The 16211-nt window shown below is 42.3% G+C and overlaps 1 protein-coding gene across 1 annotated transcript in view; it reads right to left on the minus strand.

Annotated features, from left to right (window-relative positions):
• Window positions 1–16211, minus strand: part of vps13c (vacuolar protein sorting 13 homolog C) — a 473104-nt gene that overhangs the window by 421906 nt on the left and 34987 nt on the right. The window contains 4 exon segments of the mRNA XM_072493103.1: window positions 204–313; window positions 3976–4035; window positions 9531–9593; window positions 14011–14112. Coding sequence (XP_072349204.1) covers window positions 204–313; window positions 3976–4035; window positions 9531–9593; window positions 14011–14112 — 335 coding nt within the window.

Here is a 16211-nt window from a genome sequence, read left to right on the forward strand (position 1 = left end):
AAAGAAAATCCATTGTTACAAAGAAAAATAAATTAAAATGTTACTTTTGTCCAATATTGTTAATCGATCTTACAGTCACACAAGGAAACAGATTATCCGTCCATACAATCATGTATTGTAACTATGTGCTCTTAATATCTGCAGACGGAATTTATATTAAACTGAATGAAACAATGCTGTCAGGCAAATGAAAATCTACTTACAGCATCTTCATACCGCACATGAATGCTTGTTATTTTGATTTGTAGATTTTTAATAATCTGAGTTGCAAGTTTTTCTGTAAAGGAGTCCTTTTTCTCTTCTTTCGGTTTATCTTAAACAGGAATAAATAAAAACTTCTGTCACCCTGCTTTCGAAAATGCACTAAACATGAAGCGCGAGCCGTGAACTGATGATGAACAATCTAAGATGCTGCTTTGGACATTATCGTCTTTTAAGATCACGGGCAGATCAGAAGTTGTTGTGCGGAGGTCCTTCCCTCTCCTGAAGGCAGGTGGCAGTCATATAGCTAAAGAGAAATGCCGTTGTTCTTGGGGCTCGGAGCCTCCAACCACAGTCTGGTCCATATTGTGGTGAAGAAAAATGGGAATGCACTCCCACAATCTTTGCCATTGTAAGCGCTTCCCAATAGCGGCTATTCGTCAGGATGCTAAAACTTGTACTTGTCAACTGTCTGACACTCATCGGACTTGTGAACCTGACACAGTTACAATGGCAGAATGGAACTGCATCAATCTTCTGCAGCAGTGATCCAGTATCTCAGCCAAGCAATTGTGTGATACTCCAGCTACGTGTATGTGGTTGGGATATAAGGCAACCCATGAACAGGACCTGGCAACATCATCCTGTCACGATTCCTGATAACCCTTCTACCCAAAGCTCTGTGCTAGTAGGCTGCATAGTTTTAACTGATTAAACACAAGCGTAATATCAAAACGCACCAGGATGTCCCTAAATTTTAACCCATGCTAACTTTCCTACAAAGGTTTAAATAGGCATCAGAGCGGTAAACCTCTGAACAGTCTGGTTTGGAGCTGTCGCACTGGCAATGTGATTGTTTTTGTTGCTTACCATTTGAATTATCCTATCATTTAAGTGTAATAATGTTAGTAACTCAACACAGCATTGGTCTTTAAACACCGGAATAATTAAATAAGATGAAGAGCTAATCAGTTCTGTTAATTCTTTCGGTCTCTTGAAGAGCTCTGCCCAACACGCTGTCCCACGTCCCCAACTGAAGCAGCAAACTGGTCAGTTCTTTTCACAAGACCTGTTCCTACAAATGGCTAATTAAACAGGTTCGGAGTATACGGAGGAAGCAGCTGGAATCAGCTCCCACTCATTCCATTTCAGCATCTGCAACCTCCTTAAATTCAATGAGACTTGGACACTAAGGTTCCATTGGCCAATAACTCAAGATGAGAAGGAAAACAACCAAATATCAACGTCAACACCTTGAGATCAGGAGCATCAATCTTTCAGGTCCACGGCATCTCGGGGATAATCTGTGTGGATTATTTGAATATTCAAGCAGAATACATTCCAAATCTGGAGAACTATGAGGGTCCAGAAGTGCTGTTTACCGAGTACAAAAACCTAGCTAACATCTTGCCAACATCTGGATATGGAAGGTCGGTAACAGCTGGCTTCTTGAAACACAGAGTTCCTATTCATTGGAAAGACCAAGATCGTTGCCTGGAAAGACTGGGCAAGAAGCAGATTCTGCTCAAGCCTGCTCCATTGAGGACTATGCAGACTCTTCACCAGTGTTCAAAAGACCAACACAACCTCAACTCACTCACTGTCAAGGTTCTTGGCCGAAAAGAGAGTGACATCGGCGTTACTTGGCGTCAGCCGATACCCAGCAATGCAAACCAGCGATACCACACGCACTGTCCTGATGCACGTGGTCCCGTCATTCATGCCTACAGTTGGCCAGATCAAATAGTCCATATTGGCCCCGTCCAGGTTTTACCCCCTCCTCCCCACTGTATTGGGGCAGTATGTACCACAGCAACATGCACAAACTAAATCCAGCACACTTGTACAAACTGATCCACATCTGGAGCGTACCGTCTGCAAAACAACTTTCTGCCTGAATATACGGATGCATTTGGACTTCTGCATAGGAAGAGCAGTAACATTCACTTTTACCAAGGATTTTACACCAATTCTTCCACAACCCAAAAACTATTCTTCCTGGCCTGGAACTTCCACTCTCCAAAATATGCGATTTCACTGCATGACATGACACGTGTTCAAACATATCCCACAGCTGCCAGCCAACAATGGTAGGCTACCAAACTAATGCAAAATGGTGAATAAAAGGAAAATGGCAAATATTCTACTGGATAAGACAATCCTGGGATTCGACTTTTGAAAATATAAACACCTGGAGAACACAGGAAGCACCCAAATGGGAAAAGAAACGGTGTGCAATTATCTACATGTTGACTCAGTTCCATGATATATCCTGAAAGTGCTTATTCAATTCAGCCACTGAACACAGTCGGTAGAACGCAGTAATTTTGAAGCGTGTCAGGTTGCAAATTTCAGATCCAGCTCGCAAACGTGAGGCAAACACAGCTTTTGGAATTGTTGCCGAGAATACAGTAATTGCCATTAACAGCATAACTGCAGACAAAGGCCGAGTGAATTCAGGGAGGTGATTCCAACAACCAATGTGTGATACGGATGGTCATAAAGTCCCCAGAAAAGTACAACTTCTTGAGAATGAATAATCAGAAATTCAACTTCCAAGCAAAGGATTCTGAAATGTCTCCTGACTTTCAGTTAATACAATGAATGTCCCCGGTTGTCGATCTTGTTCAAATATGACTAGCTTTTTCCTACCACTGACGTTACTTCTAAGGTCCAAGAAGTGAAATTTAATGCCCCAGATGACATGATTGTAACCAAACTGTCCTGATTTGAATTGTAACTTTATTGTATATATTAACTCCTCCATGGTGCCTGCATATTCTAGCAATCCCCCATTCTGCAATTCAAGTTGCAATGGAATAGCTTTGTGATGTCCACACTGTTCATTATGTTTAAACATTCAGTTGAGTGGAAAGCTTTTGGGGAAAGACTCCTTATTCACTTACTTCAGTCCCGCAACAGACGGAATTCACTAATTTCAAAGGAGCCTCCAACCCCAGAGATTCCAGGCACACTCAAGATCTTGCAATTCTGCTTCACTTCCTCCATATGTCAGAGAATCATAGAATGCCTACGGTGCAGAAGGAAGCCATTCGGCCCATCGAGTGTGCACGGCCTATGGACAGAGCATCCTACTTTGGTCCACGCCTCCACCCTATCCCGTAACCCAGGAACCCCTATTAATCTTTTGGACACTAAGGGGCAATTTGGCATGGCCAATCCACCTAACCGGCACATCTTTGGACTGTGGGAGGAAACCGGAGCACCCGGAGGAAACCCACGCAGACACGGGGAGAATGTGCAAACTCCACACAGACAGTCACCCGAGGCCGGAATTGAACCCAGGTCTCTGGATCTGTGAGGCAGCAGTGCTAACCACTGTGCCACCGTGTCAACATACTCACCTCCCCCCTCCCCTCGCCCCAAAGCCTAAACCCGTCCCGCACCCATTGTCATTAAAACAAGTGCGTTTTTTTTTTTTTTAAACACTGCATTACATTTCCAAATCAACAAACATTAATTTTCCCCTCCAGTTACAATTTCCCCCTCCAGTTACATGAACAGAGTTTTGATCTGCTCCATAAAATTTGGTTCAACATTCCAAACAAACTTGTCTTAATATCAAGGGGCCACCACTGCCTCATGCAATCATGTAATCCGGAGAACACGCAACTCATGTTGAAAAGCAGTGAACTCGATCGCACTTTCTACACAATATTTCTGAAAGAACGCCAGCCACCAGCAGTTTTCAAGCTTTGGAATAAACGCAAAATAAATTAAGGGTAAAATGCTTCATAAAATATTCATACATACCTTTGGAACGTGCTTTTGCGGATTTCTTAAAATACTTTTTAGACTTTTTATGCTTACGTCCTTAGCAATGCAAGCAAGCAAACATACAGAAAGAGGATAAAGAGATGTTAGTAAGAGCTAGAGACATGCAGGAGACAATTAGCAGCTCGTGTTAATTAGTATTTTGCGTGGAGGAAAAGTAAAATGTGAAGAAAATGGATCACATATTCGCTATTTGATATGCCCAACGCGAGCGACGCAAACCTGAATTAAAATAAAGCAACAAGTTTGAAACACTTTCGTTTATTTTCGAGTTAAACTGGATTTTTCATGCAATGGGTTCAAAAATAATTTTCACACGAGGTTTTGTCACACGCAACACTGAGCGAGAAGGATAAACGTGACAATGGACAAATCAGAACACAGACTTAACATTACATAATCTGAAAGTAATCTTGTGTATAAATTCTCAGTCTGCCTTTGACTTTAATAGCATTAGGTCAGTGAAAGTCTGTATGGAGGTTGAATTAACTTTTGATAACTGGCTTGGTTAACAGGCTTATCAGAGAAGTTGGAACCTGCAAAATAAAAGGGACAGTCGCATCATGGATGTGAAATGAGTCGGGTGACAGGAAACGGGTGAACAGTTTATTAAATTTAACAATGAGCTTTCCCAAGGGTTGGTGTTCGGGCTCCTATGAACGACCGAGACGTGCGTGTACATGGCACAATTTCAAAATTAGCAGCTGACATAAATCTCAGAAGTATAGTGAACTGGGAGGATGATGATAAACTTCTGTCCAAGTGGCAGTGTGAAGTGATTCACTGTGATGTGAGTTAGGAGAAGCAGCAGGCATAATTCTAAAGGTGGCGCCGCAGCAGAGAGACATAGAAGCACAAAGCATTGAAGGTTGCAGGGCAGGTTGTGAACTGCTCATTAAAGCTTAGGAAATACTTGGTATAGACGAGTAAAGCAAGGAGGTCATTCTGAACCTCTATAAAACAACAGTTCAGCAAATTCCGATCCCCGACCAGACACCAACAGTGGCTAGGATACTGGACGGAACCCCCAATATTTTATTTTAATTTTGTAGGACTGTGAGGAAAGGATACTCCCTCCAGGAGCGATTTCATGCAGAATAGGGATATGGTAAATTAAAACAAACTTTATTACTAACACAGTATTAAAGTCTTTGACTCACACAAGAAAAGTTTACAATTACCCTTAAATAATACTAATCAATACAGTGACATGATAACCCTTAACTGCTATCTTTATTCCCACTCAAACAACAGAAACATCTCAGCTGCCAATCCACTTTCTAAATAAACAGTTAGCAGACGCAGGAATACCTGCTGGAAAGAGATATCTTGGATGCTCCCCTTTGAGAAAGAGAGATCTTCTGAGACTACGAGAAAGAAACAGACCTGACACCCTGTCAGAATTATGCAGAATCTCTGGCTGTATTCTTCAGAAACCCTCTCAGCCCCCCTCCCAGCCAAAAACCAACACTGAAAACACGAACACCAACTGCTTCAGGCCCCGGCTCCTCCCATTAAATACACAATCGTACTAAGCTGAACACAATGTCTTGAATTATCTACTCACCAGGGTACCCTCTTAATACAAAAGGCCATTAGCCCAAACATTTACTTTAATTGCACCTCGGGCTCCAGAAAGTCTGGCTGTCTTTCAAATCAAGTTTTCAAAAAACATGACTGCAGCAGTCAAACACACACGCACCCAAGCTTTTAAGCCTTACTGCACCATTTAACACAATTTCCTCCATCATCACAAACCTCAAATGGAGTCTTGCATCTAGTTCTGGGCACCACACTTTAGGAAGAACGTAAATGCATTACAGGGTGCAAAAGATATTCCCGTCACCCCACCCCACCCCAAGCTGTTATTTTAGTGCCCCCAATGTCACACACCATTGGCAGGTCGGTAATTCAGAGTCCTGCCTTTTGAACAGCAGTTCAGGTTCCCAGTTCTGAAGCTGGCCAGCCGCTCTGAAATAGTATTTCAACAATCAGCTTAATGCGACATCAGCTAGCTTAAGTGTGAAACTGAAAGTAATACAAAGTACTTTTCGAAAAGTTTCAATTTCCACTGCTGTTTACTCAGTATAACTTTAAGCAGCATATTGTCGGTTGGGTTTCATTGCTGTATGAAGATGACCTGCAATAAATAATGGAGCAAAGACAAATAGCATAAAATCAATTTGCCTTCTTGGCACTGAAGGACTTTTACTTGTACCCAGTGAACCTGGGCAAGAAAAACTTCAGAAAAACGGCATCCTATTTTAAACGTGTGGTTACATCAGTGTGACGAAGCAGGCATCATATTAAAGATTCCACATGTTAATTTGTTTGTTTAGTTTATAGTTCAGTAATCTATCAATATTCCTGCAGATTTAATTTGAGAATCTCGTCATCCAAAACTGACATGATTCATTAACCTTAATGCTTCACCCTCCAGCAAATGTTCTAACTACAATGCAACAATTAAAATTTTTGATTTTGAAGTCTAACAAGAACTAGTTTCTTCCAAATGAATAGGCAGAAAAAACAAAATCCTCATCCAACAGAACAAGAACAATCATGCACATCACCTTCAAAACTTCCCGTCTAACAAATTAAATATTTTTATTCAAAATCCATCTTCAACTTTTTGCCAGGTGAGTTTTCATATAGTTTCTGAGTAGGTCATAAACTTCAAATTTCTAAACATAGCAATGGTGTAGTCCTCATTTTGAGCATTATTTCAATGTCTCCTGGCCAGCATTCTATCAAGGTCCCAATCAACCAAGACTGAACAGAAAATTATGATATCATCTTGATCTGATTGATGTCATTGGACTTAAAAAACAGAAATCACTGAAGGAAATAGAAGTTCACAAGTTAGCTGCTTTTGCGAATGGGGGGGGGGGGGGGGGGGTAGGAATCATCAACAAACCCTCAGGTCCTGACAGAACAATGTTAAATTGACACTGATCCAGGAGAAACTTGGAAATGAATACCAAAATGGGTGTTTTGAAAAAGCATGAGGTTTGGGGTACCTTTGGGGTTCCTTATTAATCAGACAAACTTAGTCAATAAGGATTTTTTAAAATAAAACAACAATTGTAATTGTTAAAATGCCAAGCAAGAAATACCATTATTTATCCTGAATAGAGTACCAATTGGTAAATGATGCACAGTTTGAAGAACATGGACTTTCTGCTGACAGTAATGGAATGATCAGCAGTCATGCATTTAACAACAATCTTGCTCAATCCGAGTTGACTTTTTCCAATCAAGCATTAATGCCACCTGGCACAAACCGCTGCAATAAACTTACATTACAGGATGTGTGCAAACAAATCAAGACTGGAAGATAAAGAATATGCAAGTTACTTCTCTCTTCCTTTCCTTGAAACATGTTTAAGGGAGCTATATTGTCAAACAACAAGCATTCAGGTGGTGCTTTTGGAATTGGCTCTCCTAAAGTGGAGGGATTGAAATGTGTGTCGACGGGGTAGCAATCAAGCTTTGTCCTGGATGGTGTCGAGCTTCATGAGCGTTGTTGATTTCTAGACTCCAAGTCCATCAAGGGGTATGGGGAGACCACGGGAGTATGGCATTGAGTTAGAGGATCAGCCATGATCATACTGAATGGGGGAGCAGGCTCGAAGGGCTGAATTACCTACTTTTGCTCCTATTTTTTATGTTTCTATGCATCGAATCAGGTTGCTGTAGGTAGACTCAATTGTGGCTTTCAAAAGAGAATTGGATAAGTACTTCAGGAGAAAAACAATTGCAGGACTACAGGAAAAGGTCTGGGTAACAGGACGAGTTCATTGGGGGGGTTTCCGGTGGTGGCATGTAGAGGGGAAGTCGCACGTTGGGTGGCTCCCGCTTGAGATTTTTAAGAGGTTTGAAGTCTGGTCCCGGGGCTAATTTTTGGAGGAGTGAAGAAAGAGAGATAATAAGTCGCTAAAGGATGCGAAAGGAACTGCGAGGAGCATCTGGAAAGAAGGGAGGAAACAAGGGTTCACCGTTGAGAGAGAGGGGGCCAGGAAAAGTGCTGACAAGATGTCAGATGCCAGACCGCGTGGTGGGGCCACACTGCTTCTGGTGGAAAAGATGACCGAGGTGATGGCAGTGGAGCTAGAAAAGCAGTCTACGAGGCACATGGCGGTCGCACTGAAATCATTGGTGAAGGAGGCAATCGCCCCGGTGACAGTAGCTGTAGCAAAAGACATCAGCTGAGGTGAGAGAGTAAGGTGAGAAGATGAAGGAAGTGGAGGAGGCCGTGTCGCAGCACAGCGACCAGCTCCCTCGATGAGGGATAAGCTACGGAGGGTGGTGGAGGTCAACAGAGGGCTTTGAGCAAAGCTCGAGGGCTTGGAGAACCGCTCGAGGCGGCACAAGAGAATTGTGGGCTTGCCCGAAGAGCACCTGGAGGAAACCCACACAGACACAGGGAGAACGTGCAAACTCCACACAGGCAGTCACCCAAAGCCGGAACTGTACCCGGGGTCCCTGGAGCTGTGAGACAGCAGTGCTAACCATTGTGCCACCCCTAATCTACTCTGCACTCTTTCCAAAGTCAATAAATCCTTTCTAAGGAATCAGTGCACAATATTCCAGATATGATTTGACCAGGGCTTTGTATGGTTAACAGTAAAACATCCTTCTTTCTATATTCTGGCTCTCTAGATTAAAAACGCTAACATTCCATGAAACCTATAAATTATCTTTCATACCCAATCTGTGTACATGATCTCCTAACTCTTCTTGGACGTTCCACTATTCTTAGCCTTTCACTATTTCAAAAACAGTCAGTCTGCCCTTTTTTAATCCAGGATGGATAGCCCCACATTTACCTGCACTGAGATCTGCCACACTCAGTGGTGCTTAATAAGTTTATACTTCCATCTACACTGTTCCCTATGTGTCAATTTTTGCATCTTTGTACAACTTAATTAGCACAACAGAGGGTCAGACATCCAATTCATTAATTCACTTTGAGATGTCTGTGTGGCCCAATATCAAACCTCTTCTAAAAAAACAGTAAATGGAACATAATTTATCAATACAATAATTGCCTGAAACAAATTCTGAAACAAATTAACCAGCGGAGCCTATACTTTACAAATTTCTGCGGCATACTCTGGCCCTTCTCGTGCCTTTCTCCTTTGCTTTATTCTTCCCTGCCAAACCTTTTGCTCAGAGTAAGGCACAGGCGCATGTCTATAAACTATCCTAAACCCAATATTTCAGCTGTTTCCTGGGCCATCGTGCATTTATTCTGAACACTTCACCCAGACGCACTGCAATTTTCCACCATTTCACGCATTGTAATGACTTTCCCTCGCCCTGCCCCACCTGAACCTATTCCATTTATTCTCCGAGAGGTCACTGGTACAGGTTTGGTTTGAATTTTAAATCTAAATTAAGGGTTTCATTCGGGGAAAAAAATATATGCATACTTTCTTTTTAACACCAGGCGTTGTCACACAATAAACTTTTATTTCATAACTTCCATTCGAACAAAACTGATGTAATAAATTTTGTATTGCAGCACCTACCAGGTTTGACGTCCTTATAAACATAGCTTTCCAAGGAAAACAAGAATTCTCCTGAAGAGGCACCTTCATCCCAGCACGCAGCAATAACAACAGATAGTACAGATGAAGACAACATTCACAATTCAGGAGTTTACAAACATTTTCACCGAGTCTTCAAATTGAGTAGGAAGACGTTGTTACACTTACAAATACAATTCAGAGGAATTGTTAATCCTTCGAGCATGCAATTATTAGAAAAACACATGGACCACCCCCAATTGATGTGCTGTTAAATGCAGTGGCACGAGTCACATCAACCAGAGAGGCAATTTAAACTTTTGTTAATTGATAGGAATTAAATATATTTCACTCAAAAAAAGGGGATGCTATAATTGGTCTGAGCACTGGATCTTTATAATCTTTATTGTCACAAGTAGGCTTACATTAACACTGCAATGAAGTTACTATGAAAAGCTCCTAGTCACCACACTCCGGCGCCTGTTCAGGTACACTGAGGGAGAATTCAAAATGTTCAAATTACCTAACAAGCACGTCTTTCAGGACTTGTGGGAGGAAACGGGAGCACCCGGAGGAAACACGCGCACACACGCGGAGAATGTGCAGACTCCGCACAGACAGTGACCCAAGCCGGGAATCGAACCGGGACTCGAACCGGGACACTGGAGCTGTGAAGCAACAGTGCTAACCACTGTGCTACCGTGTCGCCCATCTGACTTGGTCGTTCTGCATCCCAGAGTTAACCATCCACCTGGTTAATAGTGGGGGGGCCAGAGTTACCAGTCAACTCAAAATACTGCAGATCACCCACCGTTCAAGGTGAAATGAGCAAAAAGTAGGTGGCGTAGAATGAGAAAGTGAGAAACAAGAATTAATATTAATAATAATAATAATAATAATAATAATAATAATAATAATAACTTATTGTCACGAGTAGGCTTCAATGAAGTTACTGTGAAAAGCCCCTCGTCGCCACATTCCGGCGCCTTTTCGGGGAAATTGAACCTGCGCTGCTGGCCTTATTCTGCATTACAAGCCAGCTGTTTAGCCCACTCTGCTAAACCAGAATGAGCATTGTACGAGAATTAAATCTTGATTGACAGGTAGCTGCAAAATGATTTTACGTCCATGGTAAAGGAAAGCGAGGAAACAAATTAGAACAGAAAAACTTGATAATTCATAAATGACTGACATGCAACTTATTGGGAAACTGATTTTTTTTTCTATAAATTTAGTGTATCCAATTCATTTTTTTTCCCAATTAAGGGGCAATTTAGCACGACCAATCCACCTATCCTGCACATCTTTTGGGTTGTGGGGGTGAAACCTACGCAAACACGGGGAGAATGTGCAAACTTCACACGGACAGTGACCCAGAGCTGGGATCAAACCTGGGACCTCAGTGCTGTGAGGCAGCAGTGCTAACCACTGTGCCACCGTGCTGCCCAGGAAACCGATTTTAAGATATAATTAATCGTTCATGCTGAATTCAGTTAATCTATTGCATTAAATCAAACACAGTAGAGCAATTCCAAGTTATTAGATGTTACTTCATCATGCATGTATAAAGTCCATCCAATCCGCTCGCCTTCCAATATTCTCAGCCATATGCAGATTGTTTACATTATCAGGATTTACTAATTGAACGGGAGTAAACAGAAACACAAGTTATCTTGTGATTACAAGGCCGTTTAAATTTACATAACCGGATAGCGATAAGTAAACGGAATTAAATACCTACTCGGATACATTGCTTAAATATCCCGCAATTTGAATTGAAATACTTTCGAGCACAGAAAGCTACTTTGAAGCTTCAGGACCAGACCGACACATCACAGAAATTATTAACATTCGCCTGCAGATCCAGTACAATCAAACTGGAATTGTCTCTTTGGGGGGATACATTTAATACCCATGTTGAAGGGATTATCAAGCAATTGCTTCATTATTAATCACCATAATACTGTTATAGGTCACTCTTCAATACAACTAGCAGAGAAATCACAAATGAGACACAACACTGACAAATGAAAATTGTCGGTGTGGAAAGAGGAAGGTGTGATGGAAATTCTACCTCCTAAAATGGCTTCTTGTTCTCTTCCTCCACTGTCCCTTCCCCCAGGGATTATTATCTTGTTATGCCTACTCTGAATCACCTCATACTGTGTTCGGATTTTTTACCATCATTGTGTCTTCCCTCGTCTGTTGTATACAGATTGCCGTCTGCCAAGCGATTTTGTAGACAGCGTCGAGGGCAACAAGTGGCAGCATGACATCGATTTCAAAATATTCCACAAGTTGTGCTGTACCTTCAGTTGGGCTGCTTCCTTGTGGTAATTTGTTTTATGTAAAACAGAATCAATGCCTCTGGACTCTAGTAACAATGCAGAGAATCAGGCCTTTAACAAGCTCATGCTACACAACCAGTATCAGCACTCAGTTACTTCAAACTACACAATTCCAATATGCATAGAGACATGATTCACAATGAGAACACAGGTAAGTAGTCGCCACAGGCCCAGGTGACCATAGGCTCCTTTCTCCTTTGAGGGGGAGAGCTGACAGGTGGTGATTTAACCTGAGGATCACCACACCTCGGGCAAGGGGCAAGGTTGAGAACAAAGAACAAGAACAAAGAAAAGTACAGCACAGGAACAGGCCCTTCGGTCCTCCAAGCCCGTGCCGACCATGCTGCCCAACTAAACTACAATCTTCTACACGAAGGTGGGGCCTTCATGAATAACCTCAGTTGGTACGGGAATTGAACCCACGCTGTTGGCCTCGCTCTACAGCACGAACCAACCATCCAGCCCACTGAGCTAACCCGATCATTTCGTCCAACAAGGTGATCCCAGTCCCAGTTTCCTAATGCTTGCCATAATGAGCCCTCTCTTTATTTAAATTTACAGTACCCAATTCATTTTTTCCAATTAAGGGGCAATTTAGCGTGGCCAATCCACCTACCCTGCACATCTTTGTGTTTTGGGGGCGAAACCCGCGCAGACACAGGGAGAATGTGGGAACTCCACACGGACAGTGACCCAGAGCAGGGATTGAACCTGGGACCTCGGTGCCGTGAGGCAGCAGCACTAACTACTGTGCCACGGTGCTCCCCCGATTTAGCCCTCTCTTTGCACAAAGACATCTGGAAAGAGCAGTACATTGTTTCATTAAAATTGACAAGCCAGTAAGGAACGTTAAGAAACACACCTTGCTATGCCCAATTTCTGCAAAAGCAATTACACAATTGTTCTAGATAGGTTAAATCAGGACAAACTGCACTAATGGTCTTCACGAACTTCTTTAGCAGCTAATGAACCGCTTAAATCTGTACAAATGTTGAAGGATTCATTCAACCAGCTGGGGAGCTGTAGTACAACATGCTTGAACACCAGCCAGGAAAAGTAATAAGCTACCCACAAGGTATTGCATGGACTCAATCGAAATCACTGATTAAGATCTTTTTGAGCTACACAGAACGAGATGGTGAAACTGATTGGGTGACAAAAATATGCACATTAGCAAATTATTTTGCTCAATATATTTTCCGTCACCATTAAACAGCTGCATAATTTATTATACAGCAAATAACTAAAACAAACGCTGCACCAACATTAAAAATGAATGAGAATTATAGAATCCTAGACAGAGCAGAAGGAGGCCATTTGGTCAATCGAGTCTTCACCGACCCTTCAAATTGAATTGAAACTGACACAGAAAGCATAACCAGATAGTGTAACTCTGTCACAAACAAGCCGAGAGTCTACATTTCCCTTCAGTACACTGGTAAGATCTTAAACATAGGGTCTCAGACTATTGCCTTCAAATAAGTAAAGCTTCTTTGTCAACGTCAGTCCCACTGCCTGTTTCAAATACAAGCTCTGGCACTTTCACACGTGCAGGAATAGGAATGCTCAAAATCAAAGTCATGCATTCACAACAGAATACATTCTCGTCGTCTCAAAAAAAAAAAAAAAAGCACCTACATCTCGTTTTCAAGAAAATAAATCTTACAACTTGCAATGGCCAAACGTGTCAACGCCTGCTTTCTTTCCAGCAAATAAAAATGTTTCTGAAGCCTTTTTTGCAGTTTGTTAGGTATGACATGGTTGGGAGCAGATACAAATAAGCATATCCTGCGACTTCTGGAAACCATCAGCTCATCTTAAAATTTAACTGGTTCAAATCTGTGTTTGGGCAATGTTGAACTGATTGATTGAAACACGTTTCCCTGCATTGCAAATTGAACCTATTAGTTCCTATAATTTTTTCTCCTTCTGACATTCTGGCACAGGCTGAAAACCCGACAGCTGGCACATATGCAGATTTATTTCCCGGTTTTGAATTGATTGGCCGAAGCCACCCTCAGGGCGCAGACCATGGGGACTTCAGGGCCGGGAGCCACAATGCCACAGTCAAAACCACATAACCGACAGAACAGTGTTGCAGAAACTAGCAGTGTTTTTTCCAAACATTTCCATACCTTTCTTTGCTGCTTTTTGCAAGGCATCTTCAATCCGGAGCAACTCTTTCTGCTTGCTTTCCTGTAGCTGTTTTTCTTCCTTTTCCGCATCGTATTGAATACCTGTAGGAGTAAATAATAATTGTGAATTTCTACAAGGTACACACGCAGTTCATTTCACCATCATCTAGAGCAAACAAAGTAGTAAAAGTAATACAAAAGTCTGCTAACACTTTGGAAGGATTGGATTTGATTTGTTTAAATCAACTACCGAGGTGCAGTCAAAAGTATTTTTCTGCAAGCAGCTCAAACAGATCATTTTGTACATGAAAATTAAATTAAATTAAAATTAAATACATATTACGGCAACACAAGGTACACAATGTAAATACATAGTCACCTGCATCGGGTGAAGCATACAGGAGTGCAGTATTAATCAGGTTAGTCGCCAAGAGGGTTGTTTAGGAGTCTGGTAACATTAGGGAAGAAGCTGTTTTTGAATCTGTTCGTACGTGTTCTCAGACTTTTGTATCTCCTGCCCGATGGAAGAAGTTGGAAGTGTGGGTAAGCCGGGTGGGAGGGGTCTTTGATTATGCTGCCCGCTTTCCCCAGGCAGCGGGAGGTGTAGACGGAGTCAATGGGTGAGATGGACTGGGCTGTGTTCACGACTCTCGGAAGTTTCGGAGGAATGGAGGCAGAGTCTATTTTCTAAATGGGGAAATGATTAGGAAATCTAAAGCACAAAGGGACTTGGGAGTCCTTGTTCAAGATTCTCTTAAAGTTATTGTGCAGGTTCAGTCAGCTGTTTGCAAGGCAAATGCAATGTTGGCATTCATGTTGAGAGGGCGAGAATACAAGAGCAGGGATGGACTCCTGAGGCTGTTTCAGGCTCTGGTCAGACGCCATTTGGAGTATTGTGAGCAGTTTTGAGCCCCATATCTAAGGAAGGATGTGTTGACCTTGGAAAGGGTCCAGAGGAGGTTCACAAGAATGATCCCGAGAATGAACAGCTTGCCGTATGAGGACGGTTGAGGACTCTGGGTCTGTACTCATTGGAGTTTAGAAGGATGAGAGGGGATCTCATCGAAACTTACAGGATGCCTGGGTAGAGTGGACGTGGAAAGGATGTTTCTACGAGTAGGAAAAACTAGAAGCAATCTCAGACTAAAAGAACGATCCTATAAAACAGAGATGAGGAGAATTTTTTTCAGCCAGAGGGTGGTGAATCTGCGGAACTCTTTGCCGCAGAAGGCTGTGGCGACCAAATTACTGAATGTCTTTAAGACAGAGATAGTTAGGTCCTTGATTGATAAGGGGACCAGGGGTTATGGGGAGAAGGCAGGAGAATGGGGATGAGAAAAACATCAGCCATGATTGAATGGCGGAGCAGACTCGATGGGCCGAGTGGCCTAATTCTGCTTCTCTGTCTTATGGTCTTAAATGGAGGTGACATTAAGTTAGCGTCACCAAACTCAAAACACTGCCCAGCGGTACAAGCTGCTACTTCAAGCATTCCAATACTAACTGATGTCTAAATGCCGCACTTTTAAAGAAGATAATATTTAAAGTGGAAAGGGTAGAATGTAATCCTTAATAACGGACGGGGAATTACAAGGGAAGAAGGAGATCCTCAACTGTTGCAACAAATGATTCTAGACTTTCAGCAATCAATGTCACAGATTTGGAATTTGTAACGATCCACTTCGATAGTGCTGACAAGTTTGCAGACAGGATTGCTTCAAAACTAGTTGGCAAACAGTGGAGAACGCAAGGTTCCTAGAGTAGAAAAGGAGGATCCATTCTTGATCACTAATCCCTTTAGCATCCAAATCAATTTTTTTTTTTTTTTTAACCTGGAAAACAGAACTCCAATACTTCTCCCTACATTTGCACCTCTGACCATATATTTAAGATCAAAGGAAGCCTGTTGAAATCTGATTACACCAGAGTGCAGCTTATGGCTTAGAATTCCTACAGCGCAGGAGGAGGCCATTCGGCCCATCAGGTCTGCACCGACCCTCTGAAAGAGCACCCTACTTGGGCTTGGGAACCTGAATTGTCGCTCCAGTATACAGGAGGTTGAGAGTAGTGAGGTCATGAGTAGGGTTTCAAAGTTGCAGGAGTGTACCGGCAGGCAGGAAGGTGGTTTAAAGTGTGTCTTCTTCAATGCCAGGAGCATCCGGAATAAGGTGGGTGAACTTGCAGCATGGGTTGGTACCTGG

This window comes from Scyliorhinus torazame, chromosome 30, assembly GCF_047496885.1.
Source record: "Scyliorhinus torazame isolate Kashiwa2021f chromosome 30, sScyTor2.1, whole genome shotgun sequence".
NCBI lineage: Eukaryota > Metazoa > Chordata > Chondrichthyes > Carcharhiniformes > Scyliorhinidae > Scyliorhinus > Scyliorhinus torazame.